This window comes from Callionymus lyra, chromosome 5 (genome assembly GCF_982586985.1).
Source record: "Callionymus lyra chromosome 5, fCalLyr1.hap1.1, whole genome shotgun sequence".
Taxonomy (NCBI): domain Eukaryota; kingdom Metazoa; phylum Chordata; class Actinopteri; order Syngnathiformes; family Callionymidae; genus Callionymus; species Callionymus lyra.
The window spans coordinates 21,760,457-21,782,048 of record NC_141822.1 but is presented as its reverse complement, the minus strand read 5'-3'; the positions used below and the strand labels follow the sequence as shown (position 1 = coordinate 21,782,048).

The following is a 21,592-nucleotide window of genomic DNA, read 5'->3' as shown; positions in this document are numbered from 1 at the left end:
CTGACATAATTATTTATAACATATATAATTGTTCATCCTGACTATGGAATTGTTTTAACTTCCTGTTAACTTCTAAGAGTTGCTGAGTTTAATACTTACAATTACAAACAATTGTTATATTTTATACATTGTCTCGCCCTAATACATAATATTGAACTATTGAATTATTTATATTTGAATCATTTTAAATACTCTTATTTTTCATGTACCATTACTTTTAATTTATTTAATGTATTTTCTCACTCTACCACCTAATCTTAACCCCTTGGATTATTTATTGTTATCATTTTAAATACCATTTGTTTTTCTTGTGATGCATTACTTCTTTTTTGTAATGTCGTTTCATGACACTACCACTTAATATTGACCTTTGAGTTATTATTTTTTGAATACTTTTTATTTCCCCATGTATTTTATTACTTTTAATGTATCATGTATTCTCGTAACGTACTACCTTAACCCCTTAAACTCTTTTGTAACTATCTTAAAAAGGAGAGTCATGTTTTGTTAGTTTTTAAATTACAGTAATACCTTAATCTACCTTAAAACATAAACAACTTACACCTTGAATTGTTTATTTAGTAACATTTCCAACACTTACCCACGCCCTCCAGGAGATGGCGTCAGAAACGTCAGAGGATTTAACGCCGAATCAATCTCGAGCTTTTCGTAAAGCGGTTTGTAATTCAATAGTATAAATAGATTGGTTTGACCTTTGATAAGGAATAAAGAATGACTAATCTTGTTCTTTTAAAAAAAATAAAAAAACTACTAAATTATAAAAATAATAATAACCTTCACACATATTTTAAGTTGTAAAGGCTAAAACATTATTCTGACTGAATAATATTTAGGGGTTCCATGATAAGTTAGCCTGTTGGGAAATATAAAATACTGAAGAAGGTCTAACACATGAGAAAAAGCAGTTGAAGATCTGAGCAAGACACTTTACCCCGATTGCTCCTGATGGTAGACTTGGCGCAGGTGTGCAGCCTACTCCCATCAGTATGTGTGAATGGCTGTCAAAAGCACTACCGAATTTCCCCTGCGGGACTAATAAGGGATTCTAAAAAAAATAAATAAAAAGATGACATCACAAACACAGGCATTTCCATCCATGTTTCATCATTTAATGCCGACATGCACAAGTTGTAAATTACTCAACAACAATAACGACGTCAACACATCATCGAGGGGTCACTGCTCAGTGAAGGCATCAGAAGATTTCATGTCCATACAAAAAAAACAAAAAAAACAGGAATACCAAACACAAAAACAAAGTCATCCTTCATCGTTGTTCCCCCGACAGAAGTGGGGGTGCTGGTCAAAACGTCACTATTTAAATATAAACATCTCACACATGTTCATGTCGAAAAAGATTCACATAACACTTTTGGAATGAATGGAGATTTCGGTTCTACACACTAAAAACCTTTTGGAGAGAACAATAATCACGCCATCTTCTCCTATGACTGCAGTTCAACGTTAACACAGCAACAATTGAGGTTCAAATGTGACGTGAAAATGTTGGTTGTAAATAAAGGCAGATCCCTCTTAACAAGTCGCAGACCTAAAAATTAATCTGGAATATTTGTGAACGAGAATATTTGGTTCTTAAATGACATTGGTAAAAGTATTGAACTATGTCGAACATCAAGACACAATCGGAACAGAATATGCAGATTCACACATCACCATATTAAATAATAATGACCTTCAATCACATTTAAGATCACCATAATCATAGTCGGCTTTTAGGAGACAATGTGCAAAAATATGAACCACGAACAAAAGAAAAGAGTTTGTTGGAATATTGCTGAACAGTCTGCAGCGTAGAACAGTGACTTCCCTGCTTCAAGGATTCATTTCAGGACTAGATTTGATCTGTAAATTTCAGAGAAAAATCAAGTTCTGAAGAAGCAGCATATTATCCAGCAGATGCTGAAGACATGATCTCAGTCATTGACTCCATCTGTTGGTGATTACGTTCATAGAATTGAAAATCAAAAAGAGATATCCACAGTACAGTACAAAGAGATCGGTCCGGTGATTCACTAAGGTAACGTGAACATAGCACAAGTGGTATGGATTGATCGAGGAGGTCACAGAATCAATGGAATATTAAGTCGACTTCAAATGAACGCCACAAACCCGTGTGTGTATGAAGAGGCGTCACGATGCTCCGGCATCGGTTCAATTCCAGCTTCTTTGACTTCTTCGAGTTGTCAGGAATCAGTTTCTGCTACCTCTTGACTTCAATATGTACACGAGCTCGGGGGATGAGAGGGGGGCGCGGCTCAGAACAACACGTCTTCGTTGGTGATGAGCGTCTCCACCACCAGGCGCTGGTATCGGATGTCGTTGAGCGCCGTCATGGCGTCCAGGTCGGCCGCTCTCATCAGAGTCGGGCCGAAGACGATGCCCAGGTTCTGGCTGGTCATCAGGTTCTCCTTCTCGCACTGGGTCACTCTGAGAGGGCAGAGAGTAGGAGGTGTGAAGGGAGGAGTGACATGGGTATGATGTACTCTGTAACGAGGGTTCTGAAGGTACCTCTTGAGGTGAGCCATGAGGTACCGCAGGGACTCGCGGTGTGCGGGCGGCAGCAGCTTCAAGGCCTCGTGAAGAGACTCCAGACGTTTCTCTGCATCCGTTACTTCTGAAGGGAACAAACATGTCCACAGACTCGATGAATCCATCAACAAAATTTGACTACATTACGATATCCTTTTTCTCTAAAGAAATCATAAACGGTGGTTCAAAATCAAAAAACGTGTTGACCTTGAAAGTCACCAGTGTATAATATAAGAGATGAGACGGATAATACATGCGTTTGGTGAAGAAGGATGGAATGAAAAGACAACATTAAAATTAAAACTCGTACTTCCTGTTACATAAATACTCATTTAGATTGGCTCTAAAAATGTCAGCCCCTTGTGTGATTGACCTAGAGTTTCTAAACACCCAACCAATGTTTTTGTTGTAAAGATGCATTGATAATTCCACAATTGATCAATACTATGTCTGTCGATGTTGATTCAAATACTATATGCCTCAGTCAAGCACAAGCAAATACATTTGAAAAGTTAATTTTTCTTCCACATTTCATTGTTAAATCTCTTTTAAAATTGATTATATGTGCTTATCAGTGCTTACATCATTGACCTACACATGTTAAACATAGACACAATAAGTTTTATAAAGGAATATCGGACGGTTTATAATTTAAGGTTAAGTTAATGACAGGTGTGATTGTTGTGAGAAACCGGAAAAGTAAATAAATGATCAAAACGTGGTCGTACTTGCAGCTTCCATGAAGCGTGGGTAGGCGTCATACGTGATGAGGGGGATGGGCAGCTCTCTGAAATAGAGTTTGAGAGCTCCGGTGATGATGTTGATGTCTTCGTAGACGGTCGCAGAGATGTCGGCCTTTTCTCCGTCTGTGGACAGAACGCCGAGTCAGCACGCTCACCAGTGCGTGGACACCTTGAGAACGGTGGGTGACGAGCGGTAGGATGAGGAGCTTCAAATGGCACGACTCACCTCTGTCGAAAGCTAGTTTGACGTCTTCTACCAGCTCGCTGAAGCCCGATATTCTGTACAAACCTTCCGACTGAAGACCTGCTAATAAAAAATCTCCGGTCAGTGTTTACATTTAAAGTTAATTGTAATGCATACAAGAAACAGGAAGTGCATTAATATATGTATTTATTTACTTAGGCATAGATTTGTGGCGTCACTAATCAGATCCCACGTCCTAGTTTGATGTATGCCGTACACAGAGGAACATTCAAAATGGCTGTTCTCTCACCTCTTGCCTCGATCTCCTGGATGCACATGTCCACCACCATTGGCCTCTTGGCATTGTGGGCCTTGACCAGTGTGGTCAGGTCGCAGCTGTACACCTTCTTGACGTGCCGCAGGTCAGGCTGGCAGTCGTCGGGGACGACCTTCGAGCACTGCTTATGGACGTTTAGACCGCAGTCTGAGAGAGAGAGAGAATGATGCTTCACTGACGTGTTCAGAGACATGATGTGCTAATAAATGAGAGGAGACGACTCATGAACAGGAAGCATATGATTGACCAAATGTTATTAGATGGAACAGTTGAAATCTATTGAACGTTTTTTAATGATTTCTGCAGTTTAAATCCAGTACATTACAAGTGCCATGCTATGATAATTTCATGGGCATTTTATTGATTGATCAGAGGCAGAACGTTCAAAGATAAATGATTTAATGACACATTTCAGCTTTAAAAAGCAGTTACCTGCACACTTGACTCCTTGAGCGATAAGACCCCACATGAAGTTGGCACAGTATTCACACCAGTGAGGACCCCGAAATGTGTGAACCTAGAAAGAGAGGTGACGTGACACTCCGTCTCTTGACTGATAATCAAGTACTAGCACTATTGACTCACCTTGAAGTTGTGGATCTTCTCATACTTTGGTAAGAAGTCACTCTCCTTCAGTGTGGACCTCCGTACCAATGATGTGAGCTGTGAAAGAGCAAAGCGAGTGTATTTATACATGTAGGATTTGATTAGTTTCCAAAAGGTGTTACTTCGATGCTAGCAAGTATAATGCTGTAGTAGTTCCTATGGTAGCTGTACGTATAACAGGAGTTTGGGGGGCAGGAGTGGAGTAGAAGTATCATGATGTTCTATTCTAAGTTAATCTTTGTATCCTTTGTCTTTGATCTATGTTCTTTATCTTTAGACTTAGATTGTATAATCTTGTTCTTTCTCTTTATTTCTCTTTGTTCTTGTTCTTATTTATTTTTTTTTTTATTTTTTTTTATGAATAATTTCTGTATTGCTGTGGCTAATTGGAAAAAAACAATTTCCCGAAGGAGATAAAGTTTTACCTACCTACCATAACTGGAAGGTTATGTTTACAAGGTATTTTAACATATTTACGACATTTTAATATCTAATCCGCCAGTGAAACAATGTTTAAAGCAGTTTAGTGATCAACTGAGCTCCAGAAATGGGTTGATGAGGTCTTGTGAAACGTTGTGCTACATTTAACAAACCGTATTTAAACTGTGCCGGTGGTATCACTGTTACTCAATACCGACACCTGCTGGATTGATGATGTTATTGCAGGCAATGACGGATTTTTAGATTTTCATCCAAGTGTAAAAAGTGGGGATACTTTACATTTCAATATTTAATTCAATTTTAAAAATCAGTTTCAGATTTAAAACTATTTTATTAATAATTATTTCCCGATAAAAGTATGGAAATGAAATGGTTTTTTTTCACATGCATCAAGTTTCTAACATGCCAATCAGATGGAATCATTACTATTGTTACATAAAGCCATATCACATACTGCCGAAGTTACAAAAATATATATAAATATTTAAAGAAAATAGTGCAGTTGAAACAAGCTACCTTTAAATGCTGATAAAATATATTTTATCAAAAACAGAACGTGGTCCGTTAATCGATAATCGAAGTATGGTCACTAGGAAAGTGCTTTGAAATAATAAAAAGATACAAGTTGAAAATATTTATTATACAACATACATTATTAAACATATATATTTTCTTTTTACTATTAAATCAATTTCAAAATCGTAGCACTCTTAGTAAAATACAATTGACATAATTGTAATTCAAGTTTAAGTGTGATATATTATGTATTGAGGCAGTGGTTTTTGTTATTTTTACCAATTGGAAAAAGTAACTTTTCTTTCTTTTAACCAGCTCTCCAGCTTTTGAAAAAAAAATAAAAAAAACGTTCTAACATGACACAAAGGATGCTGGGGTCAGCTGGAGTTTTAATAGTTGTGAAAGGCTTGTAGTGCGTGTGTGAATCACAATGATATTTGTTGACAGTGGAAAGGACAAACTCTGACTTCAACCCCAGTCTTTTGTATAGGTTTGAAAAAAAAATGCAATAATATAGCAGGTGAGGAAACAAGTGTTATAACCTTGTGTTAACCTGTGTGTCCCCAGCACTATTAATCAGTGCTTGTCTGACAGGCTGAGCCAGAAGTAGGACCTACATCGGTCTTTCCTGCTGCACATGAGAGTTGAGGAGATTGTTTCACATCACTAATCAGTCTCGATGGAGTCTCTGTGAATGAGGGGAAATGACTGAATGTGCCTTCAAGCCTTTGACCTAGAATCCAAACTACGCCCATAATATTGAATAAACTTTTAGTCGATTTTAAGAGCCCTGTCTACTCATTTATATGTGATAAATATAAACCGATGGAAGACTTCATTAATTATCTGCTTTGCACTAAACAAATGTACTCAAGTCAATGGTCATGTTGAATAAAAACCTGTCGATTCCATTAATGAAATATTCTATATTTTTCGTCCATGTAGTGAAAATAATCTGTTTTTGAAAACATTTAGTTTTATTTTACTTACTGTAATCATAAAACCTATGGTAACTGATGAATCTGGATGGTTTAATGCGTTATATCAATAATATATATATATATATATATATATATATATATACACAATATATTCAAACAGCTACAACTCACCCTCTCTTCTGCCACCTGGATTTCGTCGATTGCCACAGGTCCATCAAGAGTATCTTCACTGGGCGACAGATGTTTCCTCATCGTGGGCTCCTGGTTCAGAGTGGTGTAGCCCACATGTTCGTATATCGGGTTGATGGTCATTTTGGCGATGTACTCGGCTGCCTAAAACAGGAGGGAAGTAGATTTTATTAACCCAAGTGAGTTTCTAATGCAACATCAAATGTGTGTGTGAAGATAATGTTATCATGTATAACATAGGAATATGGGAGGAAAAACTCAAACTCACAAGTCATGTTCACTTCTAACAACGTATCTCTAACTAGTTTTAAAAACATAATAACAATCTTATAACTATTATTCAAGATAATTGACATCTTGCACTCCAATGAAGTTTTTCTATCTCGACCCCGTTTCCCTTTTTAGGACATAGAAAAAGGTGGGAAAATGACCTTGGTTTCGATGTAGAGGGTGATTAGTCCGTCTGTGACCAGGTCATGGATGGACTCAAATCTCTTTTCTCCAACAAAGTGTTTCCCATCATGGTAGAGACGGAAGTTTCTCGTCTGGTTCCCAAACCTGTAAATGAAATTCCAAACCAAGTTACAAAGAGGTTTAATCTTTGTATCTTTTGTTGTTTGTTCTTTTTCTTTGATCTATGTTCTTTATCTTTAGACTCATCTTGTTCTTTCTCTTTATTTCTCTTTGTTCTTGTTCTTATTTTTATGAATAATTGTCTGTATTGCTGTGTCTAATTGGAAAAAAAAACAATTTCCCGAAGGAAACCTCCTGAGGGATCAATAAAGTTCTACCTAACCTAACAACAAAATTGTCATAAGGAAGTTCATAATGTTAAACAACTTGATAAAAAGATCACACATTTCCTTCCCTTCTCTGAAAAAAACAAGGTTATTTTACAATGTATAAAATTAACTGTTAATTAATGTATTTTTTAAATGTTTGTAGTTTAACACTAGCAGTGTTGTGACATCGAGTAAGTACCGTAGTGCGAGTGTGTACGTCCCCGGCTGTCTCTGACTCTCTCGGATGAGGTAGCTGCCCTCGGCCTGTATGAGCAGGTGGTCCGCCTCTTCTCGTGAGATCATCCCGTGATACCTGGACAAGAGACAGGAAGAGCTCTCTTTTAATGATTTTTTTTTTAAGGATACCTTGTTACAGTATACAAAAATTGAGAAAATGTAGAAAAAGACTAGATCGCGAAGCATGAATTGACATGGTTATAGAAAAGAAACATGTATTACACAAGTAAAAATTAAGTTTGATTTGTATATAATACTATACAATAACTTTCCAGTAAACTATGATAAAGGATTAAGTTGTCCAAATTGTGACCTTTAGTGCAGAAACACAGCTTCGTGTTACAAAAATACAAATTTAATGGAGTGCCATCTTCATTTTCCAACTCTTATACCAATACAGGCAGAGTCACAGCATCCACTGTACTGTAAGACTAACACCAGTCATACTGGGACATAATAGTCCATGATCATACTTTTGTTTTAACACTGCATAATTCAAGAGTACTTATCCAAATATACCCCAAAGAACAGGATTAAATGCACTCACCCTAGTTCCTAAACATATTTTTCAACAGGTGAGTAAAGTTTCACAAACATTAGATCCTGCTGAGGATGAAGAACCGTTTCATTATTCTATGACCGTGAACTAAATCAAACAAATCCTCTTGAATTCAACCATTAAGAAAAAAAAAAGTCTTATTTTTTAGCATGTCTTGAGTATGCAACAATAAGACACTTACTCTCTTCCATAGTACTTTGGTCTGTTGTTCACCTGCACAAAACAAAAACAGTCATAAGTCAAGAAAATGTATTTGAAAAAGCAACAAGAAAAAGCCAGAACATTAACTTGTATTGTGTTCCTTAAAAGATGAATAACACAATATTTAAAATGATTTCTAGATGCATCATACATATGGTTTTGAATTGTATTTTTTATACATTTGATCAATATTTTTACACAAAATTCTCTCTAATTAAAACATCACCAATGTGTTTATTCGTCTTTTTTGCAACTTTCATTGTGTCTGTTGTTATTGGGTAATATACAGTACTTAATGACTCACTACACAACAGAACAACTAATGCTACTCTTACCTCACAAGTGCAGGTGAGTCTGCGGGGGTGTGGCGCCTCCTGTTGCAGCTGGTATACTATTGCAAAAAGAGCCATTAATGGAAATATCACAAAGAAGACTCATCTCAACGACCTAATAAGAAAATTCATAATAAATATAAGAACTTACAGTACGACTTCCAGACCGGTGGCCTGAACTCATCATGATCTACAGAGAGGGAGAGCGAAGTGAAGGATTGTATCATATTGAAAGCAAAAAAGAGTAAAAACGCTGTTTTTCTTTTATCATAGTTTTAAACACACGTTACACGTTGAATAAGGGTGTCATTTTTCCACTCAATATTTTCTTTAAAACAATTAAAATGTTAAAGTAGATCATTGAAATACAAAGGCTTAATGGCAAGGATAATATAAAGATAAAAGAATAGTCTTTTTTTTAATTAAATTTAAAAAAAGGAATATTTCTTTTGTTTTGGTTACATCTGTACCCTTTCCTTGTCTCTGGTTCAATGTGACCCAGTTGCCTGAAAACAAATGTGTTTGAGGTATCCCTAGTGTTGTCTCTAGATCAAGGACCTCCACCTGCCATAAATACATATGCAGTGGTGGAGGTCCTTGACCTAGAGACAACACAAGGGTTAAATCCTCACTTGATAACAACATTTTTCAATAAGTTTGATACACTGTTTATCCTCTCTGGTAATACGTGTAAAATGTATTCCCAGACGTAACAACAACAGACTCACACAAATGTAACATTTAATTTAACATTACAACAACAACAATAACAAAACAGAAGAGCTTTCTACCTTAAATCCAAATTAAACTCGGACACATTAGCCTAAAGTTTTGAATCCCTGGATCAGCACCGTGAAACCGTGAAAGTGTGTGTTCAAGCTAATATGGATAGTTTTGCAACATTAATAAGTGTAATGTTGCAGATAAACACACACACAAAATACACTGTTATTAAAGTCGAACACGCCTTCTGAAGCAACAGTGACGTGCAAATATAGCATGTACTTACCAAACACATTCAAGGCCATTGTGATGATAATCGACGTCTACAAATAACGTCCAGTTTTCTCCTGAAATCGTCTCCACGCTGCCTTGACTTCTGCAACGACGAGAGAGTAAACACGACAGCAGTGCTCGAGCAGACACACTGACGTGAGACAATACACGAGCAGCTAACGTTAGCTTCACACAAGTTTCACGTGTTCACGACGATTCTAACCGAGCGTTGGCGGGAAGAAAAGAAGTGACAATGCAAGATAAACGACAGCGGTGTCTCCTGGAGAGCGGCAGACAGCTGCGTGTGGGAGCTATAGCCATGAAAAGGAAGAAGTCACATTTACGTCAATGCCGCTCTGAGGTCGCCATCTTGCCGAGTCACGTGATCCCGCCTCCCTCACTACGTCGTAGCTATGGTAACGACTTGCTGGTGTGACTTGTGAGTGATGACAGTTTGAAAAGAGAAACAGGGTTAATTCATCAAATAGAAGATAATCTGGTTCGATCACTGGACACAGGGGTTAATTTAACTGGCTTTTATATCGATACCACCAATCAATACTGCAGTCAGACAGTGTTAGACTTTATTTGGGTGTTGAGAGTTCATGGTTAAAAATAGGAACATCCCAAACTGAACTGACCCTTTAAATGGGCCAATGATTATATTGTCACAGCAAGACACTGGTACAACCAGATGTTGATAAATGTAATTCAGTTTTATAGTAGTATAACTATAATTTTAAAGATTGGTCTTGTAGAATAGATGTTTTAAATTAGAAAAAAATGAGTTTGGAACTACTGTAACTCTGACCTAAATGTACAATAAGTACAGTTTATAGACCAGGGTCACAACGCTCTTTAACAATCAAAACCAATACCTAATTACCTATTTGCAACATATGATACATATAAATATCAAACAGTTCATGTTCAACTATATTTTGGGCACTCAACACACTCAACACAAGCTGCATATAAAATGAACGTTCGTATAAAGAAAACATTATGGTTATATCCTAGTCATAAATATAACTTTGGGTTTTTCTCTCTGCGATCAGGTTTTAAATAATGACTGAATTGAATTGTCTTTATTGTCATTGTACCAGTACAACGAAAATAGCAGTACAATCCCTTAAAGTACAGAAATAATTTAACATTACAAGCATAAAAAAGAATAGGCTAGACCATTAAAAGACACATTTAAAATATAATATTATATTAAATACATCATTTAATAATTAAGAGTGGCATAGCATTACAGTTAAATCATTTTCTCCAATGTGGGAAGATTACATGTATATCATAATTGAAACATATCAGTTACAGAAATGTCTACGTTCTTAAAAAATAAAAAAATAATCTCAACGTCGACAGGCAAGTGTGGTTGATAATAATGATAATGATGATTTTTAATATGTAAAGCGTTTTATCTGAAGAAACTTGCCACAGTGGGCTACTGCAATCCAACATTATCAAAAATAATCTCCAGGAATAAGCAGGATAGGCTCTCTTTAATGTTATATTATATTTAATATTAGTTTTATTTAAAGAAGAATACTTGTGCATTTTGAACGTATGAAATTATTTTTGTTCAGATTAATTCCGGATTTCCACACACACAAACAATTTCAACATCATTTCAAGTTCACCTTAATCTTATATTGTTATAACTTTATAGATGCCAAGCCACTTTAAAATAAAAAATAAATCACAAAACTTGAAATGCCTTTATTTTGAAATGACACGTAAGCGCGAGATCAGAGTTCGCCAGTTTCCTTCCTGATCCCGAAGTAGATTTTTTTAAAATAAAAATAAAAACGTGATTATTTTCTCCGTGAATGTAATCTCGCTTTTACATCCACCCCTGACACGTGTGATAGTTTTAAGTATAACAGTTTCCGGTTGGTCACAGTCTGAAGGCCGTCACCTCCTCCATATGACCGCGGGGTGTCGCTGTGGAGCCGGGAGCTCCCCCTTCATGGAGTCGGTGCCCGAGGCAGTGTTACTCTTTATTGTTCCAGTAGGAAGCTCGCTGCACGGTTTCGCCACATTTGTCTCAATGGCTGCTAAGCTGGAAGCTTGTCCCAGCTGAGAGGGGAGAAGCTTTCTTCCACGAAGAAGGAAAGAAAAACGACCCACTGTGGATTTAAAACGCGTTTTTAAAAAGCAAGAAATCCGTGTCAAACTCTGTGTGGATCCAGGAGCAGCAAAGGTAAGAGACGAAGAAGAAGAAGAAGACGCTACAGTAAACGCCGCCTTTCTTATAAAACGCTGCACACGATGGTCCATGTGTCCCGAGATTTTTATGATCTGTTAAACGTGACTTAAGAATTGGGAAACCATGTGTCACTCTCATTTAAAACCAGATATTTTATTTTATTCCAGGAACAATAGGCTGTCAATTGAGCCAGTCAAGCTTGATATTGTGACACAGACTAGTAACGTGTGAGCTGTGAATCTTTGGCCTACTGACATCTTTACTGAAGGATTACTCTGTTAACCTACATCTCCAGGCTGACATGTACACTTGACTGCACGTCACTCATATATATGTACATAGATCACTCATCGACACCAACTATAAACTGGCACAATATGGCTTTTTTTCTTCCCGAAATTGATTTTCTATTACACTTACTAGTTAATGAATAAACTGGGTTTAACAGCTTTAATCTTTGATCCATATCAAAATGGACTAGACTATAAGGAGGTGTGTCTCGCTTCCTACAGCTCAAGAGAGGCAAAAGTAATCTTCGAGTCCATAAAGCAAAAACAGCCCAGAGGCATGAAGCGGGTCATGTTTCAACACGTCATATCACTTTATACACCACTTCTTGACTTAAATGTTTCTTTAGAAAAACACTTTCCTGTTGAACGTCTTAGCTGTTCCAGTTCTTCCAGTTCTTCCCTATTGATAATCTGGTATAATGTTAAAGCAGTTGTGTTACTAATATTACTTGTGGTTTAATAATACTTTTGTATTCTCCATACTTTAAAATAGATAAGTATTCCGGGGGGTGTCAAACTCCATCAAGGGACCAGAATCTTAAAATGGTCAAGGTCGTGGGCTTAACAAAATCTGTATTTATATATATAACAAAAAGTCTGATGTTATCTTCTTCATTCTGGGAGGTTCAATCTATCTTGAGTGGTTTTGTTTACCGTCACCAAAAGATCAGTTTTACTCTCTGTATCGTTGTTGTCATCGGTTATCTCTGTTCCTTGGGTTCAAAAGAGTCATCTTCATTGGTCACAACATTAACATGAGAATATACTTTGATTTTGACCCAACCATCTGGCCAGCCAAATAAAAAGATATGACGGTCCCTCGTCCTTGAGTTCCACGCACCAGCTATAACTGTACCAACACTTTTTTCATTGTCATTTGTTGCCATTTTCCTACTGCTTTAATTCATTTTCTGAATGAAGACGACACCCTTTTATTTGTTGCACCCCCACATTCAACCTCTCAAGCGGTCAGTACTTAAGTAACGCATCTTTTCAGGGGACTTCGAACAATTGGAAAAAAAAGGGATGGCATAATGATACAGATTGCTCACAAGTTACGATCTTTAATCCTTGAACCCATTTCTTTAAAAGATTTATATTTTAAGACTCTTATGTGTGTGTCTGGGATGTCTACTTTTCTTAAGTCATGATAGAAACCGATAGTTTTGAGACTATGAAACAAACTTTTGTCCATGGATGTTAAAACCCATTTCAAATACCACACTGGTATGTGGGTCGTTACTCATTGAGATACTGCCCTCCCTCTTTGTTTACGTTACCTTCTTCTGCTCTACCGAGCAAGTCTCTTCCTCGGCGTGTTATCTAGTGCATTCAATCCTGGTTATCTCAGAAATGTATACGCCCGCACATGTAAGCTTGACTTAAATTGAAAAGAACTCAATCCCTAATGTGAGCTTAGCTAGCAGGTAGAGCGCAGGAGTGTATTTCTGCGTCTATGCACGGAAGTATAGTCTTAAAGCATCACATATGCAGCGCTACCAACATACTGACTAAAGTTGTTTACATTTTACGGCATTCATTGCTAATTCTATGGGTTTTTTAAATCCCCAGGTTATGATCATATAATGGCAGGAATTGAAATATTCACGTTATGGCGATTTTTATTTTGAAGCTATGGTAAAAACTACTTGCACACCTCAAGGAGAAAAGGGGAACATTTCAAATGTTTTGAATTAAAAAAACATGAATTTAATCAATTATTAATGTAAACTGTGTATTTCGGACATGATGCATTAATGAATATATTGTTTGCATATATAATATATCCTTTATCCATTTATACGTTTTTGTTCTGTTATTTGTTGGTAATTTATTGGGCATGAATCACATGATCTTATATTTATAAACATATCTGTACTTTATAAACTCGATTCAAGCACCACATATTATGTACATAATGCATTGATGATAGTCTTTCAATTCAGGTATTTTTCTACAGTATAGATTGAGCAGCATACTTAAACCATTTATCGATCGCCACGTTCTGGTGGCTGGAATGTTTGAAACGGTTTATATGTCACACGAGCAAATAAAGAGCAGATTATACAAATACAAACGGCAGGGGTATGCTCTCATTGCGCAAGCATTTCCTCTTATAAACTCTTGGGAAGTTATTTCACTAACAAAAGTTGAAAAGAGGTCCCTCTGAGCTGAAGCTCGCCACCGGAGTCTCCCACAGTAGCTTCCTTTGTATCAGTGTGGGAAGCTCACTCTGTATTCCCAGTCTCACGCCGCTCTAGTGTTCGGCACTAAACCTCTAAAAGAAATGACAAGTGAATCTCTTCCTTTATTAATGGACTTTTTTTTAATTGGCTTATATGTTATCCTTCCTCGCATAAGTATGTTGGATAGCCACTCAAATATTTTTCTTCTAGCCTTACGAATTCTAATCTTTCGAACCCATAACAACATCATGAAATCGACTAATCCCGGTGTTTTTAATCCCAAAAGAATCTGTCTAAATCCTATTTGTGTTAACTTCCTTCAGTCTAATGTATTAGTTCAATACGTTGGGATTATACAATCCAGTGTTTGAGATGTTATTTTGGAAGTTCCAAAATCTATTTTGAGTAAAACATCAATGCAGAATCTGCCGTCATCATTATAAGTGGCCAAGTAGTATCGGTTGTTTTGAATTTAATTTTCAAAAACTAAAATGTGGTCAATTCACTCTCTTTTATAATGGTGAATAAATGGAGAGAATTTAAAGGTTTAAATAATAATCCCTGGACTAATGCTTTGGCATTTTAAGAACATCTTAACTAATTGGGCTATTTTAAATGTGTCCTATTGTGTGAGGTTCCACGTTTGGCTGCCCCTGTCAAAACATGGAAAAATAAGTCAATGTGTTTAATTATGTGGACACATTTAGACGTTTATCCCTTGTGTTATCTCAGGGTCAAGGTAACCCAAAGGCCTGAAAACTGCTGCTCGATCAAGGTGAACGACCTCCACCACTGCACATGTATTTATGGAAGCCAGGGAGGTCGTTCACCTTGACCCAGAGGCACCACAGGGGATACCACAAACCCATTTGTTTTCAGGCCTTCTGGTCACCTTCGCCCTGAGATAACACAAGGGTTAATATTGTTACCGAAATGCGATATTTTTCCACAGCCTTTCTTTTGACAAAGAGGACTTTTGCACTGAGAATGCTGTTTGCTCACGCCCCTGTGAAAATCCACCTCTAAGCTTAGGTTAAGCTAATTATGTTGGCTTCAGGTGCCAAAACCTCTAATTCTATAGTGTTGCTGTGTTGTCTTGGGTTTTCAGTTTCAACCTTTGTCAATGGACTGTTCTGTAGTCGCAATGTATTATCTTTCAGAGGAAACGGCACATTGTCCTAATTGTTTGACAAGCTTTTTTTCTTTTTTAACTTGTCATATGAAGGTCAAAGGTCATATGCAGTGCTTTAGAAAGGAATTCACTTCTCAAAGATTTGATAACAGCCATCAATGTATTTCAAAGTAAACATGTTTTGATGCGATGGAAGGCATAGGAAGTAAAACAAAAAACACTGAATTCTAATGTTTAGTTTGTACTCTAGGTGTGCAAACATCTATATTGATCTTCCTTCATTTATGTAATCCTCTGTTTGACAGAGTATTTGTTCATGACTTGATGATTATGAGTCGCATGTAGAAAGATGACACATGGGTTCTGTGTTTGTGACGGAAACAAAAGCTACTGGAAAAGCTGCGTTATCTCGTGGCTGTGTCGCACAAAAGGGAAGTTTCCCCGGACTCTGGTGACGCTTGAGTTCAAGGCAGGAACTCGCTCTCGGGTTTTTGTCAAATATGCCAAATCTCTTGAAAAAGACAAATTTATACTTAAAAATAAACTCTTAATGATGTAAAATCTCTTTTCGGGGGGTTTCAACAAATGAAATAAGATTTATCAACTGCTTTTTCCTGAATGCAGATTCAGTGACTAGATATTGTTCAATTTATGATGACGTCGGCTATACCTGTTTATATAATAATAACTTTTCTACCAAAATGTGTTTGAATTATAATAGGGGCTGCAGAATGGCTCCCTTATGCGTGTGTTATTTTATTGACTATTTTTTCCAATTTATTTCTTTTATTCTGTACTGCCAACACATAACAAAATATATATTTTTTATAACTTATTAATATTTATATTTATACTTTTTATATATACATCTCTCTGCTGTGTTTTTTCAACGGTTGCCAAGTAACGAAATTCTGTTGCCAGTTTCACTGCTGTGTTTTCTGTGCAATGACTCATGATTCTTATAATCGTGATGACGGATCGGAAATGTTAAAATGGAAGTTGTGTTGGAGTAGATTTACCTGCAATCCCTGTATCCCACCTGAAGTTGAAACATATCTAGAAATCACAATAATGCATAAACTGAAATACCTTTTTAAATTTATATTGAATCATGTTTGCTCCACCGGTGCCGTGGAGATTAAGAAGATAAGAACATACTTATAAATGTAATTTAACATCCATGCTTACCTAAATATTTGTGTGTTGTAGGCAAGGACAGACTGTGGTTTCTGTCACCATGGTGGAACCGGCCGACCGGTCGACTACAGCTGGACAGAGGTTGAGCGCCCCGGAAAGCTATGGCGTCTCCACTCTGGAACCGGGCCTGCGTCCTCCTGCCCAGGCTCCAGGGAAAATGGTCGCGATCAGGGTTCAGATGTTGGATGATACACAGGAAGTCTTCCAGATTTCAGTAAGTTTTTCTCTTTTTTGTGTTTTTTATTTTTAACTTTTCCTAGCTTTCAGCCCGAGGATACAGTAAATCCATGACATCATTTTAATACCTTCTAGCAGTAAAAATCCTTTTAGAGGGGTTTGATGTTCAGTTTGGAATTTTGACTCTTTCTTTCTTTTACTTCTACTTTAAAATGTCCTCTGCCCAAACTTTAGACATGATTCAAAGTGAATCACCAGTTCTCACTTCTAAAGAAATCTGTTATTTCAGGAAGTCCAATTTAAAAATATCTGCTTCAAAATCATCTGTATGAGTCATCTGAATCATCTGTATTAACTTTAAACTTGAGTTTAAATAAATCAAAAGACAACAAAAAATAATATTTTTTTCAACTTAGTTTACCAAAAATATATCTTAATTTTTATTATTAATTTTTTTGCCAAATGATGGTAACAATATTCAAGTGTTTGACGAGCCTTTATATCTTCAAAAACAATCCTGCTCCTTTAATCTCTTCCTCATTTTATTCCGCTTGTTCTCAATATCCGATGCAGGATAATCTCACTTGACCTCTGGCCCCATCAGCACAGGAAGTGAGGTCACTCTCTACTCAAAATAAAACACCACTTTGTCCCGGGTCTGTACAGTCCATAATTCTCTTGACATTCAACTGCCTACACATCCAGCCTGTATTCCCTGATGTGAAGATATTTCAATTGGACGAGATGCAGTTTTCTCAAAAGCTCTAATTTTGTAAATGTCAAGAATGTGTGTTGTGGCCAGAGCCCGAGGATACGTCTGTCTGAGTAGGCAGGTCGTTTCTGTGCAAGTAGACATGACGACAACAACGCTGGCTGTTGGTGATCTCAGAACAGTTTGAGGTTGTCAGCCCGTGTTCTCACTGATATTATCTTGAAATAGAATAATCCATAGATGACGTTTAAGGGCATGTATTCTTTAAGCTGATGGTGGAATCTTTTTCATTGTGGTATTATTTTTTTCTTTATTGGAATTTATTTAATCTGCTGCTACATTTTTGACCTAAACGAAAAAATCTTATAATGGGTGTGCAAGTGTGTGTTCCTGAGTGTCATTTTGCCAACAAATCAATTACAGGAATTACCAGGGTTAACCAATGTAATTGGTACCTTTTGGCACTGACGGCAAAATGAAGGATACGATACTCTGAACCTCCTCACAGACACGGGCTTTGTAGCTAATAAAAAAATATTGGACCCACAAAGCCAAAGTGATGACATGAACTGGACTGTTGATGGTTCAAAATCCTCTTTCTCGGCTGAGAATCCACGGTGAAGATTTGAGACACCAAACACCACAGCACTGCCACAGGCAAATGACCTACATTTCATGCCACATTGAAGCAGTAATTCATGTAAACCACTTCATTAAATTGTGATATTCAACCTTTGAACATGTACATCTTATGTTTATACTTAAAAACTCATCCAACTTTTTATTAATTTATTTGCTTCTGCTCATCCCTTTATGCATTATTGTCGATCTATTATCCATTATCTGTCAATTAAAAAGGCGTGTGTCGTGAGTGCACACATGCGTGTCAGGCCAGACTTTTATCAGACTGGCATCACATCTGCCTTTACTTAAAAAATGGAACACAGCCTCTCCGTGATCATGGCAACCATGCAGGTCTTTGGACGTACTCCACAGGGTTTCAGTCTTCAGTTTCAAAAATATGCTTCTCTCTCCTTTCCTGTTTCATGGAATACATTAACTCCTGGAATACTTTTGTTTATAGTGGAACTACTCTTGGATTCCTATATTGAATTAGTGGTCACTGGAGTTCAAGAAATACTCGGGACATGTTCAATTATTGTGTTATTCATTTTTATTTCTGCTTCTTTTTGCTCAGTTGTGAAAGAAATCCAGTATTTCCTTATATTATATTGAGGGCATAGGTGTAAAATATTTTTTTTAAAACCTTTTTTTTGCATTCAATATAACATGTAGCATACATGCTTTACTTTATTGCATTTAATTAAAATCAGTTAATATTTGACTCGGGAAATATTTCCACAACCTTCTCCCAATAATTGTTTGGTTCATTCCTCCTCACAGTTTGTTTCCTGCTTTATCTCTACCATCATCTTTATCTCACCTGAAATCTGGCTGATTTCTTTTGATTCTCCCATCCATGCACTGCTTAACCCTTACATTATCTCTGGGTCAAGGTGACCCGGAGGAGCGAGAAACTAATGCGTATGTGGTATCCCTTGTGTTGTCTCTGGGTCAAGGTAAACAACCATATGTATTTATGGTAGCCAGGTAGGTCATCTACCTACATTTGTTTTTCGAGCCTCCGGGTCACCTTGACCCAGTGATTACACAAGGGTTTTGGGCAGTTGGCAAAGTCAGTTCTTGGAAATGGTTGGATCAAATGTTTTGAATGATTATTGACTTTTTAGGTTTTATTGAAATATTTTGATTGACACTTAATTCAACCTGATTTGGAAAATAAGTATGTAATTTATATTTATAGAGCACTTTTCCAGACCAGGGTCACAAAGCGCTTAAACAATCAAAACGATACTCAATAAAATATATACTTAAAAGGTCAAGGCAGTTTTTAAATGTCTTCTCTTTTTTACTAGTACATAAATGTAGCTAAACGGGTTTTTCTGCACTAATAGTAGCCATTTTCTAATGTGGGATAGGCAAGGTTATAGAGTGGAATACATTTGCGCTCAAAAAATCATTCTGACTTCTACTTTCACAAGCTTTTAGTTTAAAACAACGAAATCTAAATATTAACAGCCTTCACCAGATTTTGACCTTCTATGTCTATGTCACGGATTAGTTAACCTTTCCAGCAGTGGCGATAATTCCATGCCATTAAAAATTATACATGCTTACATTTTCCAACATCGTCTGTGTTTCTAAATTAGGATACTTACTGTTTGAGTTTCACAGCAAAGTTTTAAACGACTGTTTTCTTTTCTAAACAACCCCCTCATTCAGAGGGTGATCCAGGACGCATGAGGAAGCAGCATGCTGGTCATTAGTCTCACAAAAGCAGAGCTGTTATGTAATGGCTGGCATTGGTTGTCTCGTTTCTGTGGTCAAGGACTTGCTACTCCGTTCTGGAGTGTACGCTGTTGTTGAACCGAGCAGAGAGTTAGTCTAAACAACGGTAAGGTTGGAAAGTCCTGCGAGCGGAATATAATTTTAGGCGTTCATTTAAGAGACTGGTTATAGATTCTTGTGCGAGTGAGTACAAGTGAAAGTCTTAAAAAAGAGTCCATGATGATGAAATTGAGAAGAGATTGGGGGGACACTTGATGAAGCCATAAAGAGGGACAGAGATAGGATTTTAAAGAAAAGGAATCTAATCATCCTGTGGTTGATCTTTGCAGTAAAATGGTTTCAGTTCATTCATTTCTATGCTTCTCCTTGCCTGAGGCAAAAACCAATGAATTCACATTCTGTACGCTAGCTAAGAATACTAATGTGTTCAGTACCAGATATTGCTTTACAAGCTTAGTATTATGACACAACCGCTACTTCAACCTTCTTTTCACAGTTTAGCGACACACCCGTTTAGCTACTAAAAGGGAAACAAATACTCACTATAATAGAATACTTGTGAACAAAAACGCAATGGAATATTTTTTTTCTGTCTCGAGCGAACTAAATGTTTAATCAGGGTTGTCAAAGTTTGCTCATTATTAAAGGTAGTATTTAAATGCTTTTACGCAAACATCAAGCAAAGTTGAGTTTAAGGCCACGTTTTCCCTCTTTCCTCATTTATATTCCATGCTCATGAATTCCTAAAGGCTATTCATTATTTATATTTTATTTATTTTTCTTCTTTTTGTGCTGTGAACTAAGACCTTTTATCTATAAACTAGTTGGTCAATCATAATGATTTGGGACCAATTTCTTATTGATCACATTTATACACATGATTTACTAGATCCCGCCGCGCTTCTCTTAAATGAAGTCGGCATCTTTGAACGTTAAGTCCTTCCACCCGCTGGTAACTAGAGGAAATGACTTTGACATCTTGCTAGTGGATTAAGCCGTTTAACCCAATCTAGGGCAGGGATTCTGATTGGTGGATGGTTGTAGTGGGAGGAGGCCCGGCCCAGCTGCTTTGCTGTTTAATCTCAAATCTTGTCATTTTTCAGTTCACATGCCTCTGGTGCTGCCTATTTACACCAAATTTCCATTATTAAGTATTTGGCAATGTATGAATTTGGATCATCTATGTAGCTTTTATATTATAAAAGTTTAAAGTTGAAGCCAGTTGACCCAGGCTAGTAAACATTATAACTCATTTGAAGGGTCTGATGTTGACGCTTGTTTACTTTATTTGAGCAGAACGTTTTTGCACGTTATAAAAATAAGTAATTATTAGGGTTCACCGTCAACGCCATCAACCTGCGAGTGTAGAATATAACCTCTTCAGAACTGGATACACAGCCTCAGGGCTAACCTTGGTTCACACAGGCAAATAAAATGTTGGTGTATGGTATGTGTTGTGAGAATATTGTTGACGGGGACACGTTCCAGGTGCTTGCCAATGCAGAGCCGTATCGGTTGAACGAGACTAAACAAAAGTGAGTCCCGGAGTCTCACGGCTGCACAAGATGTTTGCAGCTCTGTCTTGACTTGGTCATTTTCCCCAAACCCTTTCATAACATTTTGGAGTGTTATATATCAAGAAGATGTTGCCATAGTGACAATAATTACCATGATG

At 36.9% G+C, this 21,592-nt stretch overlaps 2 protein-coding genes across 5 annotated transcripts in view; one reads left to right on the top strand and one right to left on the bottom strand.

The window, feature by feature from the left end:
• Positions 1 to 1,108: 1,108 nt before the first annotated feature.
• On the bottom strand, positions 1,109 to 10,011 carry LOC148079739 (N-chimaerin-like). Of its 3 annotated transcripts, none has more exons than XM_087791413.1 (15): positions 9,980 to 10,011; positions 9,649 to 9,738; positions 8,791 to 8,829; positions 8,643 to 8,698; positions 8,288 to 8,319; positions 7,510 to 7,623; positions 6,960 to 7,086; positions 6,511 to 6,672; positions 4,421 to 4,498; positions 4,268 to 4,352; positions 3,809 to 3,982; positions 3,541 to 3,621; positions 3,300 to 3,437; positions 2,551 to 2,656; positions 1,109 to 2,469 (listed from the first exon to the last, which is right to left on the bottom strand). In XM_087791413.1, exons 2-15 carry the CDS (start codon positions 9,665 to 9,667, stop codon positions 2,298 to 2,300), a joined length of 1,383 nt encoding a protein of 460 aa, XP_087647539.1. In that variant the 5' UTR covers positions 9,668 to 9,738; positions 9,980 to 10,011; the 3' UTR covers positions 1,109 to 2,297. The 3 variants fall into 3 exon arrangements, with proteins under 3 accessions (XP_087647539.1, XP_087647540.1, XP_087647541.1); XM_087791414.1 differs by having other exon boundaries at positions 9,649 to 9,735; positions 9,980 to 9,998; XM_087791415.1 differs by lacking the exon at positions 9,980 to 10,011 and having other exon boundaries at positions 3,541 to 3,618; positions 9,649 to 9,922.
• A 1,632-nt stretch (positions 10,012 to 11,643) lies between these two features.
• LOC148079738 (FERM, ARHGEF and pleckstrin domain-containing protein 1-like) overlaps positions 11,644 to 21,592 on the top strand; it is a 34,192-nt gene continuing 24,243 nt past the window's right edge. The window contains exons 1-2 of one of the 2 annotated variants that reach the window (XM_087791403.1): positions 11,644 to 11,847; positions 16,671 to 16,872. In XM_087791403.1, coding sequence (XP_087647529.1) covers positions 16,699 to 16,872 — 174 coding nt within the window. In that variant the 5' untranslated portion in view covers positions 11,644 to 11,847; positions 16,671 to 16,698. The remainder of the gene's footprint in view (positions 11,848 to 16,670; positions 16,873 to 21,592) is intronic. The other variant, XM_087791404.1, reaches the window with a different exon arrangement.